We start from the raw sequence: 16,963 nt of genomic DNA on the forward strand, positions 1-16,963 counted from the left end.
ATGATAGATAAAGATAGCAATGTAAAAAATATCCAATTAGATTGGCCCTTATGTTGGCTAATAAGAAATGCAGACTAGACAGTGAATCAACCTGGAATTTACGTACAGATGTTATCAAAGTCTCAAGGGCATGATATGAGAAATATCCCAAAAATGTTTGGAAGGATAAATAAAGAATGAAGTAGAAATGCCCCAGAAATGCCTCATTTTATGAATGCTAAAATTCCTAACATATAACAATATATAATACATCTAAACTCTTTGTGTCTGTTGTATGCTCTTCAGTTATTGAATTCAGTTGTGTTCTGTTTGGACAGCTGGCCAGAGTATTAAACAGCTTGCCTGCATGAGACAAGTGTATTACCAGTGTGGGTTCTTCTGTTTCTCATGTATTTGCTGTGAGTATAGTCTTAGATGTATTTCCTTTTAGATCCCCGAGGGAAAAAACACAAACATTTCAAATGGGGACAAACACTAGACAGTATGTCCTTTGGATCACTGTGGCTCCACCACACTCCACCTGGCAGCATGCCACACTAAGTTTCCCCGTTTAAACAGGCAGAAATTAACTTAAATTAATCCACAACAAATATTTAGGTGCATATATAAACAGATAATACAGTTCTTCCAAAGAATATGAGTCAAAATAAATAATCTAGCTCAAAAATGGAGCAGCACAGTCATGCCAGACAGAGGTATGTAGGCATATGGGAAGGTTTTTATGACAAACATCTTGGTGCCATTTCTTCGTGCACCCAGAGAGTGACTAGTACATTGCATCACCTATTACTGGCTGTTCCATGTGAAAACCCTTCCAGATCAGAGAAGTCGAGTCCAGAGAAGTCTCCTTATGAGGCTGAGCAGGGTCAGCGGAGAACACCAACTACTAGGCCTCTGTACTGGGTCTGGATCCACATCATTACAACAAATCAAGAGAAAGCCTTCAACTACAGCCAGAGCTATGTGGGTGACTTGTCTTCTGGAAAAGAACTAGGAGACATACGGTCGACATGAATCAAATATGCTGTGTTGAGGACTGTCAGCTGACATGAAATCAGGGGTTGTCTGCAAGGTTGATTTATGGCAGAGGGTGCCGTTCAGAAGTGACTGTATGTTCATTCAGACTCTCACGCTCTGCCCTCAAACTTTCTTTCTTCTAGTTCTAGATCGAACTGTAGCTTTCTGAGGAGATCTTTTTGCACACATCTTACTGTGAATTTAGATGACAAGACAAGAATTGACAACAAATTGGGTCAATTGCTGTGCATTACACTGCAGGGGCATGAATGTAAAAGGTAAGTCAACTTTGCTCAATTCCCAAGTCAGTCTCAAGTCTTGAGGCATAAGTCTCAAGTCAAGTCCCAAGTATAAATGTAGATTACCAAGTCAAGTACAAGTCAAGTCCATGTCATTCATGTCAAGTCTCAAGTCTAAATGTAGAACAGCAAGTCAAGTCAGAGCAAATCAAGAGTCCAGTATCAAACTAAATATCTAGGACTTTTCAATGCAATATGGTTTTAATAGGATAAAAACTTGGTAAGAGCATCATGAGTTTGATTTCTATAATCAGTTTCAACTTCTCAATTATTCCATACAAATTCAGAAAAAATAATTTAAATTCAGTCGTCTGGTGTGAACAAATCTCATCACTTTCAATCTAAGTCATTTACACAAACACAAGATCTTTTGTCAAGACTTTAGAAACCTTTCCAAGTCATCAAAGTACAAGTGAAAGTCAAGTCCCAAGTCACCAGAACCCAAGTCAAGTCTCAAGTCTTCTCTTCGTGCATCAAGTCAAGTCTCAAGCAATTAAAACTGTGACTCGAGTCCCCACCTCTGGTAAGAGCGAGGTAATGTTACATTGAGAGGCACAGTTTGAGTAGTAGGCTGTTATTTAGGTCATCTGACCCTCTCCGAAGGACAGTAAAAGATGACAAAACAACAAGGATAGATGGGTCTTTTCAACCTGAAACAACTCACAACTCACACTCACACAACTCCACCATGCCAAACTGAATTCAAAGTGCATGAGCTTTAGGAACTTGGCAATACTTTGACAGGACCAGACATCTCTGAAGATGAGGCTGTTTCTAGGATATTGAGGGAGTGCATGAGCTGAGATCCTGTTCCTATCACAGTTTCTATACACTTGGGATATGATGTGTGTATCAACCACATCCTCTACAATTTTATTTAGCACTGGTAACATGACAGCGGATTGACAAGTGTGGCCACTGCGTTATGCAAAACGGCTTAGTCAACTGACATAGATTCTAGTAAGCTGAGGCAGTGCCAAGCTGCAAACTGAGTAGGCATTCACAAGTGTCCTCGAGAGGGATTGGGCACAGTTCATTTTGTGCTGCAGCAGTAATCAAGAGGCACACCAAAACTGTCAGTTTGATACTACGAGGTTAGTTAATCGCAGCGTTTGGCTACAACTCAAGAGGAGACTTAGCTTTGGCCTCCTTCCTTTCCACGCCACCTGATGCGACTTTATGAAATCATGATGGTGGTGATAGGGGGGGTGGTTTCCTGCGCTAAAACAAATGAAAAAAAAAGATTCAACTAAACTTGTAACTGTACCTCTGTATCCGCTGAGTTATGTCATGACCCACCATCAGTTGGTTTTAATCCTCCCACTCCACCCCACTCTGTGCCCAGGAGGGAGGGAAGAATTCATCCATGTCACCGCTGGATAGGCAGTGTGAGGGAGGCTGCTGATGTCAGCAACAGCACAGATGTAAAACTACAATTACACTAGGATAAGGAAATGATGTCATTTGACAAGCCATTATACGACAATAGAGCAGAAATAGAACACCAGTCCTCTGAGCAGCATCAACATTTTCCCCATGTTGAGGCTTGCTGTTGACCTCAAACCCATAATAAGTACAATACAGAAGAGGTAGACAAAATACAACAGAAAAGATATAGATCTACCACTATGAATGCGCTAAGCCAAAATATTTTAATTTTCCATATTCTCATATAGGCTCATACTAATGGATTTCTAGTGATGGATTTCTATGCCCTGGGAGACAGTTGATGAAAGTTTTTGTCATCTGACCAAGTTTAATAGTCATCACTGGTTTAAGCAATTTCTCCTGAAACTGATACTGTCCCCTGGTGATGAAGATGAACAGTTTACTCTCATGATGAATTCACAGAAGTCACTAAACTCAAGCAACTTATTGTTTGTCATTGTTACAGATATATGAATGAGTTATTTCTACTCACTTGAAACACTTGGAAATACAAACCGTGCACCTACATGACAGTGACTAGTGAACTAACAAACTAGGATGTAGAGAACAGCAGAGCAGAGTATAAACACCAAGTTTTGTCCTGATGATTATTAGCCTTGATGATTTCAGGCACAAAATTATTGTATTGGATATTTGGCATCTTACATCAACATTTGAGTCTGAGTGGACATAGAGTGAAAATATATATTTCAATATTGCTGATACGCCAGTAGCTATTATATGATTATTGTGGAAACTAGATCTGTGATATATGATTATACAAAACTAATTGTGCAGTCCCGTGCACAAGACGAGCTTGTACAGCAGTCAGACACTGAGGACATGTCCCACTGTAAACAGAGTGGAAGAAACACAGGCAAGGAGAATGGGAAGTGGCAGACAGGAAAACCAACAGTCACTACATCTGCATCTTCCACCCTTGGACAGCTCACTAACCTCCAGATGCAGAGAAAGACTTTCCAAAGAGCATTTCCAAGCATGGATTTACAAAAGACATGAGAAAAACTGTCTGACCATCCAGGATCTATTTCAAGCCTGTATGCAAGTCACAAAAAGGACAGACACACCTGTGGATTTTTACCTTGGAACCAACGTGCAACCAAGAGGCCATAAGGGTTTTGATGCTTGATAATGGGAAGAAACAGTATTGTCATCGGCCCTGTGTAAACCAAATGAGTCAAATCAGTGCTAATTGTTTTGCTTGAGACAAAATGTCCTGTTAGAATTGCCTGTTCCTTCCATCTGACCTATTTCTTTTTTTAAATAATACACCATGCAAGTGAAGCCGCTCTAGCCCCACCCCCACCAGCCAAAACAAACAAACAAAAACTTTAACACTTTCCATACCCAGCCACTCACTAAACACCCCACAACCCACCAACCCTCAACCCCGCCCGCTCCCTTGTGGTTATAACACCAGCCAATAAAATAAAATAGAGCTAAACCTCCTGATAGTAACAACATGCTTATGAGGAAGAAGAGATTAGTAGATTACAGTATAATAATAATAATAATAATAACAATGATAGACAGAAGAGATCAGCAGGACCACATCATTTTATGTACAAATATCTATACAAACTTTACATATTCCAATGTTCATTCAACCGATGACACCCATTTTATCTAGTTATTTAAAACAAAACTGAATTTTATATACATAGAGAAAGTAGAAAGTATAATTTTAGCCAGTAAGAAAAAAACAGGCTGATTATAAGGTCCTAAAAATCAAAAAGATCATCAGCCATTCCTCTGCCAGGGTTCTTACAGTGGGATCAGTTGGCCATGCAATTACAATTCCAGGGTTGAAGACGTTTTTTTCCCTCTCCAAATCATTCTATTTCAGTAAAGCGTGCAAACATGGCCTTACGGACGGCGTCCTTATAGGTGTCAGATGCAGAGAGTTCATATGAACTTCCTTTAATACCCAAGCCCGTGCCCTTGGTCCTTAATGAAGCCTGTGGGGAGATGCAAAGACAGTTATGAGAAGAGACAGATTGGACACAGGTACCCCTCAGGTAACGGTGCTAATTGGATTCTCACTGAAAAAGAACACATTAACATGCATACTCCATCTGTCAGGAATTGCTAGGGGAGATGGGAGCGTCATTTTGAGGAATGTGTCAAAAGTCCTCTGTTAATTGTTTCTGGCTTACTCACCGAGATGGGGGCTGTGATGCCCTGTTGGTGGCGCCCCAGACCTTTGCCCTCCTGCCAGCCCATCGCCTGCAGCATCTTGTTCCCAATGTTATCACTTGTTAGGCCGTCTTTGGTGGGCTGCTCATAGTTCCTGTGTTGGAGGTGGATGAGAAGGGATGTTAGTACCGTGGAAAGACTGACAGCATTCAGGATCAGAAAAGTCTCATCAGGAATCCCACTCTCTCCAGGAAAATCACTTCCAGGACATTGATCTGAAAAGACACACAATTTGCAGTGGCTTCCTTTCACAGAAATAAAAAGGTATATTGATGGGATGTCCCATAAACATCTTTAAAATACTTTGCATTCTATGACTGTGGATCATTGAAAGACTAAGGAGAGCAATAGGGGGTCCTGGAGTATGCTCCGTCAAGGAAAAGACGTTGGAAGAAGACTTTTGAGAGAAGGGCCTGTGACCTTATGATTTTCTAGGACTTGTCTATGGTTTTCCAGAGGATTTTACTCATTTTCTAATTTTCATGTGTTTTTGATCGAGTCTTTAAATTTCTAGGTGTTTGAGGACATGTGCAAACTGTGGCTCAGGTCTTACACTGTTGGGGTCGGAGGCTGAAAAAATTTCTTCTTCTTTGGTGCAGGAGGTTCAGGAACACCGTACTTCTCCCTTCTCTCTGCAGCTCTGTCTCTGTATTTCAGCTGTAAAGTGAGGTAGATGACCATGAAACTTTCTTTATTGTCCACTTATTTCAAAGATTTCTGAAGGAAAAAAACAGTAGAAATCCTTGAGCCACATACCTCAGCTTCTTTCCTCTCCAGCTCCTCCAGCTCAGCTTCTGACAGCTTGGATCTTCTCTGTATTTCCAGGTTTTGCTAAACAATTAATAGCAAATTTAATCAATTGCCAAAATGTGATGTTATTAACTGGTACAATTAATATGTATTGTCCTATTTAATTTTGTATCGAAGGATAGTTTTATACCCTGAACAGATGGCAGAGCCCAAAATATTGATAGTGCCTTGCAGATTCAACACCTGCTGTTTACTATCCTACCTTGTGCAGGTCAGAGAGCTGTTGGTGACGCAGCAGGGCCTCTTTGCTGGGGAACTGCCTTCGACAGAGCAGACAAGCCATCTTATTCCAGTCTGTCAGTTTCCCTGCCTCCTCCTCTGCCTTTTCTGGGCTTGCCTCCTCTGGGTCACTGTCCCCATTGTAAGCTGCAACCAGGCCACTCTGTAATATAAAAACATAAATAGGTGAGAGGTTAAGGGACATGCTTTTTTGTATAGCCTAACTTCCATGTTTGTGCATTTTTCCATGAAGCACATCCACACCTTGGCTGAGGTCTCTTGCTCTGTGATCTTCACTTGCTCCATCATAAGAGACTGTATCTCAAAGCCTGCAAATTGCTGAAAGGAAGCAACACAAACCATGTCAACAAGTAATACAGACATTATAATTTAAGCTATAGTATCATAGACCTGTTCTAGACTCACATAGGCTATCTGGTTACTTGTGGGGTACATCTAACTTGCAAGTGATGCTACCAGTCTCTCTTTATGGCAACTACTATTGCAAAGCTATTGATTCTCACCATTTTACACTGTCTGTTGACAGTGTCAAAGATAGTCAAATATGTAAAAGCTGACATGGCTAAGATGGCTGGCTAACAAAATACAAATTAAGGTTTATGTTTGGTTCACATACCATCAAAAACTAAGTGATTTTGAATGTGAATCTATGAACAGGGAATGTATGCATCATGCAAGTGTGTTTTCCCAGTTAGCCCTGTGTCTCTGTCTGTACTAGTAGTATTTATAATACTCCGTTACCCTAGTCCAGTGCAAAACATTTACTCATGGCAAAATAGTGACCTCAGTACCTTTTTCTCGAAGAGGGTGAAACCTGCATCGGCAGCTGCAGACTCTCTCCTGTCTTCGTCCTTGTATTGCCCTAGGGCTTGGAAGCAACTCTTAAAACTTTCTTTTTGCTTGTTCAAGCTTTTTGCCCAACGCTCCATGTCTTTTGCAATCTGTAATTGGAGAAACATCCAATGCAGATATTATTTCAATAACAACGTAACAGCCATTTGCAAAAATAAAAGAGTTTTTGCCTGGTGAGGTAGCATTTACCTGTTGTGCAGACTTGCTCTTTGGCTTGTCTTTCTTCTCTCTACCGCTCATGGGGCCTGGGCCTGTGGGACTGCTGGCGGTGTTAGCTGTGGAGGCCTGGTCCGTGCTCGTGTCCGATGCTGCTGGTGCAGGGATGTATGCCTGCTTCTCACTGTCCCAGTACAGGTACTGCTGCGTCTCGGAGTTGTAGTAGTACTATTGAAGACAAGCACAAAAAAAAGTGTATCAAAGAGAGATTTGGGGTAAAATGACCTCTGATGGAATACAAATGCATAGTGTGAGACATGTATATAAATACAATGAGACCCTAGGTACGTACTTGGCTGTTAGGATCATAGTACAGGCCGGTCTGTGGATCGTAATAGTAACCCGATGACTCATCATACTGATAAGTGGAGATGTCAGGAGCAACTAGAGATAAAAAAAACAAAGAAGCCCATATGCAATGCTTACAACATATGCTTTGTACATTAAATATAGTAGGTTCTTCCATTCATGTACATTAGGGCTGTCAACGAATATTCTAAATTTGATTATATAATCGAATTGTAAAAAAAAGCAGCACTACCACGGCTGTCTGCCTCGCGAGTTCTCGCGTGGGCCTGGGCCGCTGCACTGCATGATGGACAGAAGTCACACAACGTCACTTTCATTGATTGAAAATGAAATGTAGGTCAAGCTGAAATTAGCGAATAATTCAACAACAACCGTGTGGTAATGATGGCAGAGAGTTCACAATCACAACCCCCTCTGAGCAATCTAAAAAGCCCTAAATTGTTTATTTAAACCGGTATGAATATTACCTAACCTGTATAAAAATTAGGCTATCGAATAACATAACATCCGAGAGACACCGCGTTCTCAGTTCTCACTCTAGCACCAACCAACCAAGGCGCAGAGAGAGAGAGAGAGAGAGAGAGAGAGAGAGAGAGAGAGAGAGAGAGAGAGAGAGATCTACGGTCTTTAAATGAAGTTTTACGGTATAGGACATTATTTTATTTGTTTATTTTGTAATGTGTAGGTATGTAGATCTTTTAAAAAGACATGTTTATGTTGAAATAAATATACCTACACAAGTAGTTATGTCTCTCGTTATATTGGTTTGCCCTCTTATGGACAAAATGTGCAAAAATAGATATTCGAATGGTTCGAACCTATGTGTTTTTTTAGAAGGAATAATTGAACGTCATTTTTGGCCAATTTTGACAGCCCTAATGTACATACAGAGAGGCTTGAGTTAGCTACTGAAGCCAACTCATCTTACCAGATATGTTTGCTGTGGGAACAGCAGAGTCAGTGGCAGCAACAGTGGAGGCTGCTGATGTTACCAGGGATGAGGTACAAACACTAGCAGCCTGTTGTGCTGCATCAACCTGTCCCACCAACTGCTGTGACTGGGAGGGAAGAGAAAAGAGAAATAACAATTCATTATTAACACAAATGCAGCGCCTGGGTGGCATATTATAAATTACAAGTTCTGCCTGCCACACGGAGAAGCTTTGTTGATATATTGTCTACCTGTAAGGCAGGCTGGGTGATAATGACGGGCTGGTAAACTTGAGCTGTCTGGGATATAACCACACCTGTGGCTGCAGGGATCAAAGTCTTCACTCCTGGAGCAGCTGCAGACAATACAAATAATATTTGGTTTGATCAAATTGGCAAAAGTACAAAAATGACCCAAACTGTCTGAGTGACTGACTGCTCTTACTACCTCCTAGTAATCCATCTCCAATGACAGGTGCCAATCTTTCCGGCTGCTGCTGCCATAGCTCATAATTCTGTCCCTATAGAGGGAAAAGCACTCAGTAAATCCTTTGTCTTTCTTGTTAAAATCATTGTCACAATAAAAACAAAATAGTATGAACTGACCTGTGTATACTGTGCAAAGCCCTCCTGTAGTGTAGTGTAGTCAGAGGGGGCACCTGAACCTTGTTGTAACTAAGAGATAAAACCAGGTGTGAGGGGCCAGTACTGCAACAACACAGCGATACATTATGGACAGAGAAATACTATTTTAATGTCACATCACCCATTTGTGGCCATTTAACATACATTCCAATACACATTCAATTTAATTAAATTAAGAATACAAAATAGGACAAGCAAACCACTGATACCTGGCTGGATGACCACTGAGCAGCAGCAATAGCTGTGCTGGCAACAGAGAGAGCACTGGCTCTGATTCCATCAGGCTGCACCGAGTCTCTGTAAGGGAACGGTGGGATTGTTTGGGGATTATTTAAAGGAGGTGGGGTATTCAGCACAGATGGCATCTTCCTTGCTTGCATTTTAACACTGAACTTGCGTGTAGGAACTCTCCAGTACAACTCAACTCAATAATTAACAAAGAACATGGACCAATCCATGACCTGGCTTTCCATCACCCTGGTGGGAGAGCTGCATAAACCAATTTCATTTCATTCTTGGCGCACATGTAAAACAATAAAATAAAAATTGCTATAGCATGTGAAAAAACACGTATAGGTGCAGTTCAAATTGTGTAGAAGCTAAAGAGCTTATATATCCTATTCATAGGAAACTACGCCGAACTTCAACTGGAGAGGGGGAAGGGTGATAATGACTCACTTCCTAGCACTCTTGGCATAATCCACACCAATTGTCTTCCCATCAAGTTTTAGAGGTGGCTGAAGGCTCTGGAGAATGGTGAGCAGCTGAGAAGCCTCCTACACCAGAGGAATTGAAGACATAAGCTTTCTCATATATTCTCGTAAACCCCCAACAAGAAACACACTGAGATAATTACAACATATTCACACCAGAAATAACATACCAAGGGAGATGAGAGCTGAACAAAGGCAAAGCCTCTATTCTGTCCTGTTTGCTTGTCTTTGATGAGGCGGATGTTGCCCGCAGACAGGTTGGCATAGGGTGCCAATATGTTCAAAATCGCATCAACAGTTGAGAGAGGGGCAATGTTTCTCAAAATTATTGCTGTGAAAGACAGAAGGAACCGTGACTCTATGCACAATACATGTGCTGAAAGAATTTAATATTTGAATCCGTTAAAAAAACAAAAAATAAAAACAAACACACTCACTGTCCCCATTGTAATCTCCAGGTTGTTGAGACTCAGCGCTTACACCATTTACGCCAGAAGACTCCCCCTCTGTACTCAGCAACAGCAAAGTAGAATGATCAGACCAACACATAAATTACCATTACCCAGCACAAGCCACTATGACTCTGTATCATCTATTCCAATGGTTGGTGTTGTTAAGGCTAAGAGGGTAGAAGAGTCTTGAAAAAAACATAAAAAGGAGGCCCAAATTTATACTGCTTCCATGGGCCTGAGGCTTTGTTGGAGTGTAAACCGGTAAGGTCAAAAGAGAACAACTCACCAACTTTGACTGCTCCACACCTGAAACACTTCAGCCTCTTCCGGAAATTGTACAGACCACACTATGAGAAACCAATGACTTTGTTTTCATTTAGGTAATTGTGAAAAAAATCTACATCAAAAAATACTTTCACTCTGCCGATGAAATATGGTGGGATCACAATGTAGTTAGAGATGATACTCACAGCATTGCAAAGCCAGTTTTCAAACTTCTGTCTCCTGTTGCTGTAGTGCATGGCAATGCTTTTCCCCTGGATCACCAGCTTGTTCTGTCAAGTCAAAAGCCACCAGTTATTTCAAATTCCAAGATGTTAAAGCCAAAAGGGGCAGGTGAGGTCCTGCCACTATCCCACCCCATGAGTGAGCACAGCCGGAACGGGAAAGAGTGGCTAGGCTTACACTCACTTAGGTAGAGTCCCTCAGGGAGTACAGGGAAGAGTAGATCAGAGGTAGAGAGAGAGGTTCAGAGAGAGAGAGAGCTGCAGGTCTGTGTATGAGGGATTGAGTCCTCAAAATTTTTTTTTAAGTGTTTCGGACCGGAGTGCTGCCAGCTCGTCCTTGTCTCATTCCAGTTTTCAGATTTTAAAATGGAGGTGAGAAAGGAGCCAAGAGACTGAGCTGGAGCAGAGTGTGCTATGGAACCCTAGGGCAGTCAGGATTAATCAAGACCACTTGGGCCACTAAGTTAACAAGAGCTCTACTCTTCAAAAGGAGAGGCAAAAGGCCTTGTGCTCCCCGACACCCCAAAACTATTGAGCTTAATATGGTCCTACATTTTTTATGCATAACCTTGATGAAAAATCCAAACAGAGCACACAAAATATATTGATTCCATTATTGAGGGTTTCATTCCCAAAAGCAAAAATCATCTGACACTATAGGGTGGTTCAACTTTAGAGTTCAATACTCCATTGAATTCACAACATGAACTAAGCAGCTGAATGACTTGTGTTTTGCCTGTAAAAGTTATTAAATACTTGGCACATTAATCAACCAAGTGCATGATACCAAACATATCTGAAAAATTAACCTCTGATATTAGTTTTACATGACAGAATTTACTTCAACTAAATATGATAAGCTTTCAGATGTCTAAATTGCAAATACTTCAAAACTCTCAATGATCAGTCACTCATGGTATCGGTTATTTGGGGCTCTAATCTCCAAGACAAAATCTACACTTGGTGATTGTTGAGGCAACCTGATTGGTCTCCATCCATCGGGTAGCATCTTGCAAGTGATAAAACTCCACGAAGGCGAAACCTCGGCTTATACCTAGAGACAGCATTCAAATATAGACGGGAGGCGTGTTAGTTAGAATGCTTTGGTACAACATTCAAACTGTCACAGTCGGCTTGTACAGTCCAATTCAAAGTAAAAACGGAGGGAGATGCTTACAAGGTAAAAGGGGTTGGTGGTGGCTAACCTAAACCACAGCATGAAAAGACTTCACAAATATGGTACAGGTATAGTACATACAGCTACCTCCTTACCTGGCCATATCATCAAACCTATGTTCACACAAACATAAAACATTCTATAGGACACAAAGGATCGTCTGACAGTTGTATTATGGGACATTTTGTAATGATAGTGATAAGGGAGGCAAAGTGGGGTGTTAAGGCATGGTGCGTGGACGTGAACGGGAGACACTCCTCTCAACATCAACACTCACCTGTCCTTTTCTTCATCAAGCGGATATCCACAGGCTGGGGTCCCTGCAGCTGCTCAAGTGCTGCCCGGATCTGCACAGCAGAGGGTGAGTGTCAAATTCATCCAAATACAACAACTACACAGTCATACAGTGCAGAGTAATCGACACCATATGACTTTGAGGATTACCGACTGCCTAAGAGTGCGCTCACACCATTACAATTTTTTTTGTAGAATGTGCTGCCTTAACCATAATTTGTACTTCTAATTTGAAAGAGCAGGTTTCAGTGCACACTTAAAATCAAAACCAGCTGCCACTATCGGAAAACAGTGCTACAGTATGTCCAACTTTCAAACGCTTACCAGAAACACCCGCAACACCGCCAAAGTGCTCCATACTAACTCTTTATGATCAGAATACAAACTATTACCGACTTTTCAACTGTTACTTTCTCCATTTTCATTTTGGTTGTTGTTGTCATAAACTCTCAGCTGCCTACTTACTGCCTCTTCTTCATTGTGATAGCTCACAAAAAAGCAGCTGATGTCATGTGCAGGTTAACCTTTTCTCAACTTTAGAAAGTGCTCCGCCTATAAAGATGCCAGGCACCTTTCCAAAGCAACTGCTCCCCTTTGCCTTTCATGTAAAAAAGTTTTTTTTTTTTTAAAAAGGAGGAAATGTCTGAACGCGCCCTTAGGACTTATAACCAGAAATAAGAGCTGTGAGACGTACATCATCCTCTGTGACATGGAGAGAGAGACCCCTGAGCATAATGGTCTTGCTCTCCTCCTCCTGCTCCATTTTGTAGTCCTGGTCTGGATAATCCCCATCGTAGTCATCTTCAGATCTGTCACTGTTGTGTCGCTTTCGCCCCCTCTGCTGCAGACAAACAAATAATGCTCCGATTGTCAAACTGAGAATCCTGATGTTTCATATTCCCCTGCCAGATGTCTGAAAAGTACCTGAGTTTGCAAAGTAATTCCTATTGACTGACCTCAGGACTATCCCAGTCTTGATCTCTGCGCTCATCAAAGCGCTCTCGGTGTCTGTCATCACCCCAGCGTCGATCACAATCCCTCTCTACATCTCTGTTTCGTCTTCCATGCCATTCTGGATCATCCCTTCCTCCATCTGAGCCATATCTTCCACTGCGTTCACCCCGACTGAGCCTGAAATAGAAACAAAGGCACACAGGAGTGCCAGTATAATTGACATGAAAACCCATATGACATGGCTGAGGCCTGAAGGCTAACTAGTCAATGTAAGATCCTTGAAAAGAGGGCCTGACAGTAAATAATGTCTGGTCCTAACTTACCTTTTATCAGCTCCCATGGTACAGTGCAGAAGACACACGTCCGATCAAAGAACTGTAAGAAAATTATGAAAAGATAATTTCTTAGCCACTCAATCACTATTCAGTTTTTGAGTCAATTTTGCATCATGAAAAGCCATCTTTCTCATCAAAGTAGCTGTTAGCAGGTGTTCAGGTCAACCACAGCAAACCGTGCAAAAATAAAAGATAGATAGAAAGATAGATAAATAGATAGATAGATACTGAGGGGCCTAAACTTCTGCCTTGATTCATTTTTTACGTCATGGAACTAAGTTGGCTGTATATGCTTTGGGACCAATAAACCTATAAAATAGACTGATGGGTAGCAGGATAGTTCAAATTACTAAATCTTCAATATCAGGCACTTGGCATCTAAACATTTGAGATTTTATGCTTTGATGCAGAATTTTCTTTTGAATTCACTGACTCACATTCACTCAACCCTTCCAGATAAATACAAAGAATACTGTAGCATAAGGCAACTAAGTTACTGACCCCAGTTAGTTTCTGATCCTGGGTCTTTTCAGAACTTTACAGGAAGAGGTTATTCTGCTGCAAGTCTCTCTGGCTACCACACTGATCACCACAGAAATGATAAGACACTTTTGTCCTAAATATGTACTAACATTTATCAGCTTTTATAAAACAAAAAAGATACATTGATTGTTACATTGATACACTGACACTGTGCTATTCAATTTAGACGACAAGATTTCTAAAACATATGACAACTGCAAATAAATGACAACTACAAATTGTGACAGAGGATCTTTGGTTAAGTCAGTGGATCCACCCATACCAAAGCAACACGACTGTGGGCAAACATTACATCTGGGCATCCACTGATGTAGTGTTGCCAGACCGGCCTAACCACAACGGTCACATCTGAAACGTTTGGCTGAAAATGAAATCATGTCTCAGCATGTAGCTATGATGTATTCCAGTATTCTGCGATCCCACTGCAAGTTGATTTTCAGTGGAGGCTCAACTAACAACCAGCGTCGGCCTTATCGGTGGTACAGGCAGGCCACCCTAGCTGCGTTAGCTATACAAAGATGGTTAGCGAAGTCATCAGCTAACTAGCTAACGTTAGCTCGCACAGCAAAAATACATAGTCCCGTGTCATTTACTCACCTCTTGAAAACCCTGTAACAACGCGGTTAACTTACTGTGATAGATGAAGGATTTCGTAGTGAGCAAGCTAAACTACGTAGTTATCGGCTTGTTTATCTGCTGGCTAGCGATGAGGAAATAGAGCCCTTCTTCTTCTTCTTTAGTTGTGAGGCGGTTGACATCCAACTGAAAGGTGTATTACCGCCTCCTACTGGGCTGGAGTGTGGGTAGAGATTTGGAGTGACATACTCTGCAAATTAATTTGCTCAATTCCCATCTTTCTCAGATTTCCGTTCAGTCTGCCCCTCTCATTCTGATACTGACTTCAATCCACCTCCCTTTATTATGTTTCCCTATCCTGTACAATGCTGAGTTTAAACCACTGTGACCTATTCGTAACCTTGTATTTACAATTTCTTACTGGATCCAACCTTCCCTGGCCTGGGTATTGTATAGGTGCCTTGCCTTGCCTTGCCTTGCCTTCCCTTGCCTTCTCTTCTCCTCTCCTCTTCTCTTCTCTTCTCTTCTCTTCTCTTCTCTCTCCCAGCTGTGCTGCCATCTCTTGATCATTTCTGCCCATATAAAACAATGCTTTAGCTTCCGACTTACTTAATATTCAACATGCCTACAATTTTGTAACAAACTTAAGTTTTATTTCACCAAAAGCAAAAAGGTGTAACAAATCAATATCAAAGTTTCAAATATCTTAAGACATACACTAGTTCAGGTAAGCAGAAAAATATGGGTGGGCTTGTTTCATGACCTACGGTTGCCCGAATGCGCAACGTCCTGTTCGGTTGAATGGAATAACAGAAAACTCCGCTCACTCAGACGGCGCCTAGTATCAAAACATTAACTTTCAGCAATAGTCTCATATCCTTCCGCGATTAAACAATTATTTTCAATTTAATTTCACAAAACAAACATGTAACGTTATCTGTAAGTGTTTTTTGTGGAATGTGGCGTTATTCTGTGAAAAAAAAATGACTCCGCGAGATTCGTTTTTGATATAATGATGTCGAGGGCGGTGCGGAATTATATAGTTCTGACCGTGCGACCTCTTCCGGTCCTCTTTCTAGCTTCCCGTGCAACATGGTGAGTACGTTACCGTGGTGCTCGTGTCGCAAAAACAGAATATATTGTCCTTTAATTCAAACACTTGTATAAAATTAGTTCTTCTTATGTATTTTAATTATATAGCTATACCACAATTGGGGGAAATAGTAAATTCACGTCACTTATAGTGATAAAAACACGAGTCCGGGCCTGTTGCTAGCAAAGTTAGCTAGTTAGCTGGCTAGCTGCCTTGCGCATGTGTTCTGTGCTCATGTTTAATGAAGAGACGGTGATTACAAAAAGTGTTTTTTTTTTACTTGGCGCGATGGCTGTTTTTCCATTATATGGCAGCCACGAGGCAAAAAGGCAAAGTTGATAATAGCGTAGCACAAACTGCCGAGATTGTATGATTGCAGTAGCTGTTGGGTGACTTCGTATTGAATTGCTCTGTGGCCCGTCTTGAAACTTTTCTATTCATACTATTCCCATGCACATTCATACTATATTCATGCGTATGAATTTTCTACCAATATGGTTCTTTACCATATGCACAGGCTCACTGGCTGTCATTTGATGCTAATCACCTGTTAATATATTACAATCAACTGTTATTTTCCTTCTACGATGGCCATGTGGTGATGTACCAATACTATGAGTTGTCAAACTTTAATCTCTAGCACTCATTAATTGTGGCCTCTGCTTTACAGACCAAGAAGAGAAGGAACAACGGTCGTGCCAAGAAGGGCCGTGGGCATGTGCAGCCCATCCGCTGCACCAACTGTGCCCGTTGTGTCCCCAAGGACAAGGCCATCAAGAAGTTCGTCATCAGGAACATTGTTGAGGCAGCAGCCGTGAGGGACATCTCGGAGGCCAGTGTCTTTGATTGTGAGTGTTGAATATTTGAGCTGTCCTCACATTTGACCCTGGTGAAGTTTCTCTCCTCATCTGTACCTGTCCCTCCCTGTGTTCTTCTCTGCAGCCTACGTTTTGCCCAAGCTCTACGTGAAGCTGCACTACTGTGTCAGCTGTGCCATCCACAGTAAGGTGGTGAGGAACCGCTCCTGTGAGGCCAGGAAAGACCGCACCCCACCACCCAGATTTAGGCCCAGTGTAAGTAACCTCCACAACATCTACCCTTACTATTAATGTGGTTAGTTGTCCATGCACTGTCCGATCAGGTCAGTCTAGCTCCAGAGAGAGCAAGTCTTAAGCGATTTGCACCATTTCACTTAAACAAAATGAGATTTTTATCCCAAATGTCTAACAACTCAATTACTTCGTGTTTTTTTTTCACAGGGTGGTGCACCCAGAGCTCCTCCAAAGCCCATGTAAAGCAGTTTTTGAAGATGCTGTACACCTGAAGAATAAAGGCAATCTTTATAAAAACTGGAATT

At 41.5% G+C, this 16,963-nt stretch overlaps 2 protein-coding genes across 2 annotated transcripts; one reads left to right on the forward strand and one right to left on the reverse strand.

Annotated features, from left to right (window-relative positions):
• Positions 1-4,302: 4,302 nt before the first annotated feature.
• On the reverse strand, positions 4,303-14,626 carry LOC139925236 (RNA-binding protein 5-like). The gene is made up of 25 exons (XM_078283706.1): positions 14,570-14,626; positions 13,383-13,434; positions 13,062-13,236; positions 12,800-12,946; positions 12,089-12,158; positions 11,615-11,688; positions 10,599-10,682; positions 10,415-10,475; positions 10,114-10,182; positions 9,847-10,007; positions 9,642-9,739; positions 9,173-9,260; positions 8,925-8,993; positions 8,767-8,839; positions 8,571-8,674; positions 8,317-8,446; positions 7,372-7,463; positions 7,053-7,247; positions 6,803-6,952; positions 6,255-6,329; positions 5,974-6,153; positions 5,718-5,792; positions 5,515-5,618; positions 4,926-5,055; positions 4,303-4,723 (listed from the first exon to the last, which is right to left on the reverse strand). Exons 2-25 carry the CDS (start codon positions 13,397-13,399, stop codon positions 4,598-4,600), a joined length of 2,547 nt encoding a protein of 848 aa, XP_078139832.1. The 5' UTR covers positions 13,400-13,434; positions 14,570-14,626; the 3' UTR covers positions 4,303-4,597.
• A 954-nt stretch (positions 14,627-15,580) lies between these two features.
• Positions 15,581-16,961, forward strand: LOC139925243 (small ribosomal subunit protein eS26). The gene is made up of 4 exons (XM_071916529.2): positions 15,581-15,608; positions 16,277-16,454; positions 16,549-16,679; positions 16,866-16,961. Exons 1-4 carry the CDS (start codon positions 15,606-15,608, stop codon positions 16,899-16,901), a joined length of 348 nt encoding a protein of 115 aa, XP_071772630.1. The 5' UTR covers positions 15,581-15,605; the 3' UTR covers positions 16,902-16,961.
• The last annotated feature ends 2 nt before the right edge of the window (positions 16,962-16,963 follow it).

The sequence above is a fragment of the Centroberyx gerrardi genome, chromosome 5, assembly GCF_048128805.1.
Source record: "Centroberyx gerrardi isolate f3 chromosome 5, fCenGer3.hap1.cur.20231027, whole genome shotgun sequence".
Classification (NCBI taxonomy): Eukaryota; Metazoa; Chordata; class Actinopteri; order Beryciformes; family Berycidae; genus Centroberyx; species Centroberyx gerrardi.